The sequence below is a fragment of the Abramis brama genome, assembly GCF_963993115.1.
Source record: "Abramis brama genome assembly, chromosome: 2".
Lineage (NCBI taxonomy): Eukaryota > Metazoa > Chordata > Actinopteri > Cypriniformes > Leuciscidae > Abramis > Abramis brama.
The window spans coordinates 63,046,052-63,058,639 of NC_139964.1; the positions used below are offsets into that span (position 1 = coordinate 63,046,052).

The 12,588-nt window shown below is 34.7% G+C and overlaps 1 protein-coding gene across 1 annotated transcript; it reads right to left on the reverse strand.

The window, feature by feature from the left end:
• Window positions 1-5,515: 5,515 nt before the first annotated feature.
• cpo (carboxypeptidase O) lies at window positions 5,516-10,338 on the reverse strand. Its single transcript, XM_084106997.1, has 9 exons — window positions 10,248-10,338; window positions 9,929-9,989; window positions 9,747-9,848; window positions 8,904-9,008; window positions 8,312-8,428; window positions 8,138-8,231; window positions 7,156-7,358; window positions 6,965-7,049; window positions 5,516-6,045 (listed from the first exon to the last, which is right to left on the reverse strand). The coding sequence occupies exons 1-9, from the start codon at window positions 10,301-10,303 to the stop codon at window positions 5,780-5,782; spliced, it is 1,089 nt and encodes a 362-aa protein (XP_083963123.1). The 5' UTR covers window positions 10,304-10,338; the 3' UTR covers window positions 5,516-5,779.
• Between the last annotated feature and the right edge of the window lie 2,250 nt (window positions 10,339-12,588).

The following is a 12,588-nucleotide window of genomic DNA, read 5'->3' on the forward strand; positions in this document are numbered from 1 at the left end:
CAATGAGGTTCATTCTTGTGTTACGCATCACGTTTGAGCTTCCGCAAGAACCAATGAGCTTCATTTTCATGTTACGCATCATGTTTGAGCTTCTGCAAGAACCAATGAGGTTCATTTTCGTGTGTTATGCATCACGTTTGAGCTTCCGCAAGAACCAATGAGGTTCATTCTCGTGTTACGCAGCACGTTTGAGCTTCCGCAAGAACCAATGAGGTTCATTCTTGTGTGTTATGCATCACGTTTGAGCTTCCGCAAGAACCAATGAGGTTCATTCTCGTGTGTTATGCTTCACGTTTGAGCTTCTGCAAGAACCAATGAGATTCATTCTCCTGTTACGCAGCACGTTTGAGCTTCCGCAAGAACCAATGAGGTTCATTCTCGTGTTACGCATCACATTTGAGCTTCCGCAAGAACCAATGAGGTTCATTCTTGTGTTACGCATCACGTTTGAGCTTCCGCAAGAACCAGTGAGGTTCATTCTCGTGTTACACATCACGTTTGAGCTTCCGCAAGAACCAGTGAGGTTCATTCTCGTGTTACGCATCAGGTTCATTCTCGTGTTACGCATCACGCTTGAGCTTCCACAAGAACCAATGAGGTTCATTCTCGCACGTCAAGCAGGTTCGGTTGAACGGTTTATGTTTGCTGTTCAATGTTTTTATGTGAATAAAAGCCTAAATTAAATCTGTTCATCATATAAAGCGATCGAGTCTCTTCAAAAAATTTGGACTGAACTGCTCAATTCATATGGATTAGTTTTATGATCTCTTTATGAGCTTTTTGAAGCATCAATGTGGTAGCTGTGTAGCTGTCAATGGAGGGACAGAAATCTCTCAGATTTCATTAAAAATATCTTCATTTCTTTCGAAGATGAGCAAAAGTCTTTCAGGCATGAACAACATGAGGGTGAGTAATTCATTGCATAACTTACATTTTTGGGTGAACTATCCCATAATTTACATATAGCCATTTAAATGTCACTTTTTTATATATATATATATATATATATATATATATATATATATATATATATATATATTTGTATTATTTTTTTATATATCTTTAGTAAATTTAATAGCTTTTTTATTTTAAAAAGAATATAATATTTTAAAAATATTCTAATTTAAAAAATAAAGAGTTTAATTTTGACAATAAGTGCAAATCCAGGACCAGCAATTGCTTTCATCTGCGAAGCACACGATGCTTGCAACTTATTTTACTTCCATAATGAGTTAAACGAGAAAAATAATTGAGACAAAAACTGAATTTAGAAAGCAACAGGCTCAAATTTGATTTGACTTTAAATAGAAAGCAAATGGAGATGTTCAGTTGGTCTCATTTTGGAGAAAATAGTTGCAATATCAAAAAGATTGTGATTTGACCCTCTTTCCTCTGGATGGGCATGTGGCTTCAGTCTGCCATTCAGATATGAGATACCGCCATTATTTTAGCTGCTAACAAGGATCTTGCTGAATCAAAACGAACAAGCGGGCGGCTGATCATAGACCCCATCATCTGACAAAGTGGCGAGCCAAAAGTATCTCCGGGAGAACATGACAGAAAGCAGAATGTTTCAGGGTGGCAGAAACACGCCTCAGATCTGGTTAAAGCAGTCTTGGTGGCAGTTGTCATGGAAACAGAGGTGGGCGGCAGGGCTGTCACAGTCCCATTAGTCGAGGTGATGAGTGTATGGCACGTGGGCAGCTCCGAATGTTGCACTGCAATGATAAGGCATCATATACTGTATGATATGTCATATTAGCATTTCATAAAGGTTTTGTGCAAGACCTAGAAGTCCAACATCATATTGTCTTTGCACTTGTTGACCGATACACCGTTGAGAAAAAAAAAATGCATCAGAGGGATGGTATTCGGAAAGGAATTTGAAATGAAATAAAAACAATTGTAATGTAGGAGGCTGGAAAAACTGAAAGGTGGGAGGAGCAACAAAAAGACAAAAGCAGAAAAAACAATGGAGAAAAACTACAAATACAATGAGATTAAATGGAGAGCAAAGAGAGGCTTTTGACATTTCATGCTTTTCAGATTATTTGCATAAAAAAATAGCCCAGAAATCTCATATGTGCCTCCTCAAGAGAATAAGAAGAGATCTCAACAATATCTCAGATTCACCAAGACACCAAAATCTCCAATAAAAGTAATTTAATATTCTCAAACATTTCTCATTAAGTTCTCACAAATGATCTGAGTTACGCTATCTACATTAATTTCAGAATTATGATTTATAATACAATGATTTATAAACACTACCATTGAAATGTTTGTGGTCAGGAAGATTTTTTTTTAAAAGAAGGTAATAGTTTTATTCAGCAAGGATGTATTAAATTAATCAACAGTGAATGCATTTATACTGTTACAAAATATTTCTATTCCAAATCAATTTTCTATTTATTATAGATATATATATATATATTATAGATTATATTATTACATCATTATATTTATAGAGTCCTGAAAAAAATGCATTGTGGTTTTCACTAAAATGTTAAGCAGCACAACTATTTTCAAGACTGATAATAATAATATTAATAATAAATGTTTCACGAGTAGCAAATCAGCATATTAGAATGATTTCTGAAGGATCATGTGACACTGAAGACTGGAGTAATGATGCTGAAAATTCATCTCTGCATTACAGGATTAAATTACATTTTAACATATATTCAAAAGAAAACAGTTATTCTAAATTGTAATAATATTTTACAATATTACTGCTTTCACTGTATCAAATAAATGCTGCCTTGGCTGAGCATGAACGAGTTCTTTTAAAAACAATAATATCTTACTGACCGCAAACATTTGAACTGTTGTAAATAATCATAGTTTTATATTCTCATAAAGAATGTATGACAATCCAAGTCTATACTTACTGTAAATACAAAACTAAGTCTCCTGAGATATAAAAGAGCAACTTCTGAGCCAAAAAAGAAAAAAATTCCCGAGGGGGTGATTTGAAGAAGATGGTCTCATATGAGGTAATAAAGCGGTTTAGTTACGATTTATGGTTTAGTTATGAGTTTACGATCCAAAAATCACATTCTTGTGATCAGTAGATACATCATGACAAATGGCATGTACTGAATGTTTTGACATTGACTAATGAATATGCCTTAATGTTGCACATTAACGTACAACAACAACCCGACCAATGGCAAATGAACGCCACAGCCATGATCAAAATCCTTCTATAGCACTCGAACGATCAGTAAAAAAAAAGAAAAAAACTAAAAACTAAAGCCCAGCTGTGCGTCTATCATGAGACGTCAAGTCTGACTTCTATTTTCACCACTCCAAACGTCTCTTCACAGATCTGGCTGGAGCCCAGTGGACGATCACATTACCTTCATGTCACAGCACACAGCTATGATGGATGGCTGTTGTTGGTACTGTAACGCTCATGCACATTATTCACCAGCACTGCTCCTCCACACACAGATTGTCTTTCTCATAAGGGGCCACCACAGAGAAGGAGTGGAGATGGAGAGGTCTCTGAGACGGACTGTTTCTCATGACGGTCCAAAGGCATGACTTGTTTTGGGAGATCTATATAGTTCATGAGGGTATAGGGGTGGCATGGTTCAATAGTTGCGGGTAAAGGTTGGATGTCTGCTTCATGAGATCAGGGGTTCCCAAGCTTTTCTGTCAGCTGAGCTCTTATGATGTAGATCATTTACTTGAAGAATTCCCTTGAGACTGCAACTAATATCCCAATCTTTCTATACATATAATGAATAAAAAAATGTAGAGACATTTTTGGGGGGTATCAAGTTATAATTTGGTAATATATACAGTATACATATTAAAACCAAACAAATTATATATTCTTAAAAGGTTAGTTCACACAAAAATGAAAATTCTGTCAGTAATTACTCACCCTCATGTTGTTCCAACCCCGTAAGACTTTGTTCATCTTCGGAACACAAATTAAGATATTTTTGATGAAATCTGAGAGCTGGATCACTCCTCCACAGGCTTATGGACACTATAACTTGCTGGCCCAGAAAATGTATTAAAGACATTGTCAATATAGTCCAAGTGACTCCAGTGGCTCAATCTTAAGTTTATAAAGCGACGAGAATACTTTTTGTGCGCAAAAACAAACAAAAATAACTTTATTCCACTTTTCATTTCCTTCTCTCGCCCAATAGTGAGCCTACGTGGTGACGTGCAACATATATATTAACTATATTAACAATGTCTTTAATACATTTTCTGGGCCAGCAAGTTATAGTGCACATAAGCCTGTGGAGTGATCCAGCACTCAGATTTCATCAAAAATATCTTAATTTGTGTTCCGAAGATGAACAAAGTCTTACGGGGTTGGAACAACATGAGGGTGAGTAATTACTGACAGAATTTTCATTTTTGTGTGAACTAACCCTTTAATATGAAAATATTAAAGATAAAGAAAATTTTATTTTTATTCATAGGCTATATATATATATATAATTTATTTTTTTATTTTTTTATATATTTTATTTTTTACTTAAACGTACAGGCAATTTGTTTTATAAAAACGTTTTGTCATAGCTACTGGTTGAAGCACTCTTCACATCCTGATAGCAATCAATAATAGAAGTGATCTAAATATTAAAACATTAATTATGCGAATTTTAGGTTTTAACAAATTTGTTTTTTATTTATTTGTTGTTTATATTATTTGTTAACCATTTATTTGCACATATATAACTGGACAACACTCAACAATTAAACATAAGTTTTGACATTTTTATAAAATTTTGGAGCATTTTTATTCTAAACAGTAGCATTTTACAAACTGCATACTGATCCACACATCGACAGTATATACAATACCGTTCAGTATGTAGTACAATGCACACTAATATTCCATTCCAGTCATAGCTGACGACGTCCTGATTGTCTTTTAGCTTGATTTCACTGCGAACAGTGCAAAAGAATGACCCCACCCTGACCTTTGGTGGAATCCTTGGGTTGAAATGAAGTGGGGCATACTTTATATCTTCCATCTTGATCTCTCTGCGAATTGTTAATATCACAAACAGAGCACATCTAGGTCTGTTCTCCTTATCGTCCAGTCAGTCAGTGATAAATAGAGGAGGTGTTCAGCGAGTCTACAACTGGCCTCAGTGTGTTCAGTAGGGCAGCCTTGACGCGAGGGAGATCATCTTATCCCTCATTTCACTGATGTTTAACTTCTGTGCGGTTTAGGAAGGAATGTCTGATCGGATCTTTCCCAGAAGCACTGATCTGTGTCCCTTTTTCTTTAGTTATACGTTTATTGTTTTATCTTATCTTATCTGAGGTTGCTGATGTTGACAGCAGTTTATACAAGATTGAAACCGTCTTTAGTGATTTCTGTGTATATACTGCCATCAGCAGGCCAAATGGAGCTCTGCGATCAATATATAAATAAAAAAAAAATCATGAAACACAAACTATTTCTCACTGATATAGTAATAAAAATAAAAAAATGAAATATTTTTTTGTATGTTTCTGTTTATTAATTATTTTTATGGGTTAGGGTTAGGGTTACACCGTTTTACCACTTCAACTTTTTGTAAGACAACTGGTTACAATTTGAATCTATATTAAAATATAAAAGTATTTGAACATGAGTCACACTTAAAAATATCTGAATTTTGTTACATTACAGTGAAATATCAAACCAAGTTGTTTTTCGTTGCACAGTTCTTGTTTAAGCATCAAAGTGAGCTTTGAGAAATAAAAATGCATGATGCGACAAAAAATGTGACAAAATCTGTTTAGAAATAGTGGTCTAAAGCACACTAGTGCTTGATATCCATAAGGCTATCAGTGTTGTCCACAATGTGGCTGTGACTGTAATTGCTGCACTTTTGAAATTCTTATCATGGACGTAGTTGATGATGGACATTGCACCCTGGTAAGCTTCTTGACATGTGGGCTGGATTTGATCCTCGGGTAGAATGAAGCCGGTCTGCCCTTCGTCCCGTAACTCAAAGGTGAAGGAGTATGGGATCCCTATGAGTCTGGCAAAGTCACGTGAAGAGCCAGAATTTGGATCTGTGAAGAATATTAAAGCATCGTCACAAGTGATTAGCTTGCAAATACTTTTTTCTTTATGTTTTCCTGGGCGATGCAACAGGTAATTATTTTCACAGTTTCATAATGTTATAAGTAAATCTTTAAATAAAACACTAAAAACAAACAAATGTTTTAAAAGCTACAAGTAAATGTAAACGTCACAGTATCATAATGTACAGTATAAGAATGGATATTCATTTTGAGATTTGCACCAGCTCTGCAATTCACCGGCATCATGTTTACTGATTACACTGTTATGATAGTTTGATTATAAAGTATATTTTGAGACTATAGACTATATGGATATGACTATGTGAGACTATAGTTTGAATGAATCCCTTTTCTTTGCATGCCACATGGACATTACAGTACAGAATGGCTCTTTCGGCATTATCCTGAACATTGTATAAGCATTAGTTTCATGTGTCATAGAATGGGAAGAGAGGCTCTCAGGAGTGCTTGTAAAAGTCACATGCTTATTCCCGGCAAAAGTCCTTCACATAAAAATCAGTCTACAGCCTAGGAAGTATTGTTTTTTTAAGTTTTGTTGCAAGATGTTTACATATTGGCAATAAGAAAATTCTTTAAGTGAGCATTCGCTGATGGAAATCTAAATGTAAAAATAGACTAAATGATCATACACAATTAAATATCCTAAATCGAATGAATCTTATAAATTAAAAATCTCTAATATCAGCCTATAACTATATATTTAGCATCTCTACTTGACATTGACACCAATATAATGCAGCATCACAAAAATGCTGATAATGCAATTTCAACATGGCAGCCACCATGAGCAGGGATCACGATAATGTGCAATAAATCCGTTTCTTCTAGGTCGTTGGAATGACTGTCTTCATGTGTTATGATTGGAAACCATTTTAAACATACTCACACAGCACATCAGGGGAACTGCCCACTTTGTAGCTCTTCCCATGAACTGCTTTGATGACTTTAGCCGCAGCGAGACCTACTTCCATCTGCAAACACATTGACAGACATGCACATTTAATTCGAAACAGTGTACGGTATGCTCGCAGGCTCCCAATCCTAACTTATCCCGAACTAATTTGCACTTCTACTTACCAGTTCATCGTAATTGGGTGCTGAGATGTTGGGGTGTCCGTAGGGGACGAGGATCAGCTGACCGTACGAGTGGATGGTGAGATAACAGAGTATGTGGTTTTGATTTGCTCCCAAAAAGTCTGTGACGGCTTTGGCCTCAGGCTCAGACAGAGCAGTCGGACCGTTATAGATCTCTGAACAGCAGTTCCTGGAGATCCCGACCACTATATGAACGAAGACAGATGGACTAGATCATGATCTGATGCTTTCGACAGTACTGTACTTACTGTACATCAGTGTAGGTGTAAAAATAAATAGCATTGGTTGCATGTTTTGCTCTTGATAACTGCAATTTCATGATTCATGCTTGAAAGCTACTTTGCAAAATCACGGCAAATGAGAATGAGGGGTTATCCTTGCAACTTTTTATTTGTTTACTATTTCAACATTAAGTTTATCTCTGCCACCTTAAGCACGCCTGCAATTTATGACATGTAGAGGGTGGGAATAGGAAAGACGGGATTGGTACATTGAGTGCTGTTAATTCATCTGTTAATTCATGTTTATAACCCTTATCTCTCATATAGCTGCTATTTACATTTTTCAGATGCCAAAGAGTTCATTCAGTTATCAAAAAAAAAAATGTCAGTGCTGTAAATTTGTTTTGGCACAAAAAATAGCTTGTGAATATTTCATGCTTTCATGTGGTTTATTATAGTTACCTGAAATAAAACATATATATATATCATCTTCAGTTCAACTTTTCTCCTTTTCATATTGTTTAACTTGATGTAAAATAACTAAAACTAAAACTGAAATACAAAAATGTATAAAAACTTATCAAAATGAAAATACCAAAACACAACAAAATGACTAAATCTAAAAATATACTATATATATATATATATATATATATATATATATATATATATATATATATATATATATATATATATATATATATATATATATATATATATATATAAATAAAATTGTTACTTACTCCCCCAGTTAGCATAAAAGTTGCGGTTGAGATCAGTGCCGACGCATGTGCAGTCTTCAGTGCCTGGTGATCTGGACTTTCTCCATAGTCGAGTCTTTAAAACACATCACATACGTTTGCTAAAAGTATAATCATCAAATGTCATACTGAAGTACTTAAATGGCTGAAACTCACTGTGTTATCCTTCCAGGAATAAATATATCCGTCCATGTTCAGCACTGGGGTGATGTAAAAGTCCAGATTTTTAAGCAATGTGTTTACCTTCGAATCTGATTTGTAGGAGCCCAGGATCTTTTTCAACATAAAAACAGTTAAATTAATTTGTATTTATTAGATTAAATATAAATATAAAGCTTTATAGGAGGAAAAAACATAACACAAATTGAACTCTTATATCCACATAACCATCATGATAAAAAAAATAATTATTATTTTGCCTACTCAAAATACTGTCACAATTTATTTTGCATATCCATTACCTGATTGTTTAATTTAAGCATGTGAATGCTTTGAGTATGCTGTGTACTTTCTTCCTCTAGTATCAATATTTGTGAGCTCTATATAAATCTTTTTGCAGTTCATGTATAGGAAAATAACATAAGCATCCAAATCCAAAGCATTTTTAAACATCTTAAAACATCTTAGCTCAGCAGTGGCATTGCATTCACAGACAGATGCAGTACATTATATTGTGATGTGATATTTCTGGGAATAACACTACAGGTGTATGGCATCCTGTATAATAATTCCCTGTATAAAGTCTCACCTCTTTAACAAAATGCTGGCAGAAAGCTGGAGCGATCCATTCCCTGGCATGAATCCCACAGTCCATCCAAACGGCTTTCTTTGGTGTGGTGCTGTTGAAGCCGATCTGCATATCAGATACAAACAAATGAACATGAAAGTACTATGGTAATACCATGGCATTATTTTGAGTAGGCTACCTTGTAATATTATCATGGTAGTACTTTATTTTACAGTCCTGTTCCACATGTTCATATGTACTTATTATAGCAATTACAATAACCCTGAACCTACCCCTAAACCTAACCTTAACCCACAGTAACCTTATATTACCAGTACTTTCTTGGGTAAGTGCACTGTGAGTACATACTGTAAAATAAAGTGTAACCATTATCATCGCATCACGGTATTGCCACAGAAGTTTTTATTAAGGGGATCGAATGTAATCTGAATCGAGTTGTGTATAGTTTTAAGCTTAATAAATACAATGATTAGGGTGTTTGAAATCCATTGCGAGAGCAAAAAAAAAGTATGTTTTATGAATGTGTGTAGTGCGTAGCATTCGCCATGTTGTCATTATCATGTGACCTACCAGCGACAGTTGTTTCGCTTCACTGTCACTCACAAATCCTCTCCCGTGGCCTCATGGGATAGTAAAGTGTCCATCGTATGCACACTTCAGAATCTCACCGGAAGTAGTAACTCATCTGGGCACTTTTGCCTACTCTTTTATGACTACTGTGAATTCAGGCATACTACTGTTTTTCACCTACTATGTAGTAGGGAAGTATGCGATTTTGGACATAGCCTTTTTTTTTTTTTTTTTTTTTAAAGCAAATGGACTATTGCACTACACAGATAATACCTTTAATAATTGAATGTTCCTCTTCTCATAAGTTTGTCCATACGTCATGTTGGACACAACGTCTGGGTTTTCCCTTTCGATCTGATTCATCCAGGCTGAAATCTGTGTGAAGAGATTGATTAGGTCAATAAATGTATCAATCAATCAATGAATCAACAGCAGCAAGTACAGGATGATCTCACCTCATCCATGGTGTGGTACTTTGTGTAGTCATAAGATTTGTGTTCCAGTCCACCAGCCAATCTGTAATGAATTAAAATACTGACTCAAATGAGGAAGAGCAGCTGTCTTTATGCATCAGATGTAATGCTTAAAAAAAGGCTATCCAAATCTCTTTGTATTCAGAGGGTATTGCATGTCTCAATGTCAGATTTTCTATTTTACAAAGCAGTTTATTTAGGAGGCTAGAATGATCTCAACTTTTTAAAACAAGACTTAATGTTTTGTTCTGTTTTAATTAAACCTCTGGAAACCATTAAGGCAATAACCCCAAAATCTTACCTGTCCTGGGCCACTAGAGCCAAGACCACCCAAACAGACATTATTGAGCTCTGCATGGTTCTGATTGTTATCCAAGCTTGTTGAACCTGACGGTGTGAACCTAGTAAAGACTGACTGTGACTTATAAAGCAATCCCCATCTGATTGAGACAACACCTCAACGAAGAGAGTGACGCTCAGATAACTGTGTTAATGTTTAAACCCAATACATTTATCCCCATCCAAAGGTACAGCATTTCAAGCAGAATTTTAGGATTAAACTTATCTGGTCTAATACTGAGCTGTTATAAATCAGGACATTGTGATAATAAACACTATAAATATCCACTGATTAACCTTTAATGTGCAATCAGCTCATATACTTTATCTGCTTCGTAGATATTTCGGAAGTTTTGTTTTGTGAGTTCGAACTGTGCTCTATAACCACAAGCCATCAGCTCACGTCATCAGTTATTATATCTGTGCAATTTAACATCATATAGACAATATCTAGCAATCACTTATCAACGAAAAACAAGTATTTTCCTTGGGCTGGGCATCATAACTTAGCACTGAAGTTCATTTTATTGTGATATGACATTTTATATAACATCCTATAGACAGACGCAGTCCAATGGTCAAAAGGTCATGAGCATTTATGACTTTAAATTTTTGTGGATGCAGTGTTTGGTACATTTTTTTTTAAATAAGAGAATGTATGGCTGGATGATAATAATAATAATAGCATTAGTTGTTATTATTATTAATATTATTAGTATTATTATTATTATCATCATAATCATCATTTTCTAAATCAGGAGGTCAATGCAATGTTAAAAAGTATCATTTATACAATTTATTTAAAAATAATAATGGTGGTACTAATAACAAGCATTGTAGTGTTAAAATCACTGTAGGTAAATACATTTAAATTCATAGTATATTGTAAATAACACATGTAATTGAAACAGAGGCCATTGGTAATCTATTGTAGTAAGTCTTTCTATGGAATACAACCACTAGATGGAGACAGGGGTTTACTTTAAGTTTTTTTTTTTTTACATGCTGATCTTTGTATTCATATTAAACAGAATCCTAAAATCTTGAGAATTAAATTAAATCAAATAAATTAGTAAAGATTAAAAAAATAAATAACAGAAAGTAGTAGGTAGATAGAGCAAAGTGGATAAACACGTGTACTGCCGTTAGCATCCTTTAGTTTACACTGTAAATTACGGTGCAACTTTGCACAGAAACTCTCATAAAATCCTTCTCCCTTGTTGTCCCTCGTAACACGTTTCAGGCCTCGTGCTGCAGTTTGAACATGATGCTGTTGGGTAGGATGAGTAATAGACCAATGTTGACGAACATTAATTTAGACGGGAAACCTTTTAGCTTCGCTTGTGTAGAGCAAGATTAAGGCTGAAAAGGCTGTCTGCGTGTTTTGGTGGATGTATTGGCATGCATTGTCATAAACAGTTATTATTTTGTTAAATCCAGAGGAGAAAATGACTCTTTGGGACATTACAGTAAATGTCTTGGTACAAGCTGTTCATGTCAGTTTGTTTACAGCTAATAGTTATTATTACAGTTGTATGCTCTGTGTTTAGAGACCACATACATAGCCTACTTTTCTGCCCATGTCTGTCTTTCACTGAATTTGGTGGCAGGAGGAATGCAAATGTTAGCTACAATATATTGTGTTATATCATTGAAATGAAAGAAAATTCATCATATTGTCAAAAGAATATTCGTAATTATAAATCGCAAAAAGAGGTTAAATTACATGTTTGGCAGACCACAGTTGCAGATTCAGACTAGTTTAGGCTATATTAATTTGTAATGAAATACCGTTCAGTCTGTCTTTTTTTTTTTTCTTCTTCTTTGTTTTTGCAGCAAATGCTCTTTCACAAGCTGTGCATGGAAGTTATATCATGCCTGGTCATCGTAACGTGTCTGGTATGTTGGGAAAAAGATTGCTCTCAGACAAGAAACTGAGCAACCCCTGTTGTTTTACTGTGTGTGAGAGAGAAGTTTCTGTTAACAAGCTATGTTAATGAGTATAGATTGTTTACATATTTCTGTGCATTGTTTACATAGTTTTCTTATCCTGTTGTTATGAAAATAAAGTCAAAAGTATGGTATTGCCATAAAGATTACCATGGTTATTCTTATGATGGTAATACCATTACAGTGTCATGGTATACTGCACTTCAGTTCAGAGCCAATTAACTTTACTATTTTTTTATTATTATTATTATATTGTATGCATAACTACAGGGATGTCTGTAATACAGCCAATCATATTTTTTTGCAGGGTCAATTAACATGAATTAACTTTGCACGGGCACTGTTTGATAAAA

What these genes read in the sequence shown, in the direction of transcription:
- cpo (XM_084106997.1), bottom strand. Translation starts at nt 10,303, where the DNA reads ATGCAGAGCTCAATAATGTCTGTTTGGGTGGTCTTGGCTCTAGTGGCC. An exon ending in ATTCCTGGAAGGATAACACA is followed by an intron (nt 8,232 to 8,311) that starts GTGAGTTTCAGC and finishes TGTGTTTTAAAG; the next exon opens with ACTCGACTATGGAGAAAGTC. An exon ending in CAGTTCCCCTGATGTGCTGT is followed by an intron (nt 6,046 to 6,964) that starts GTGAGTATGTTT and finishes TATTCTTCACAG; the next exon opens with ATCCAAATTCTGGCTCTTCA.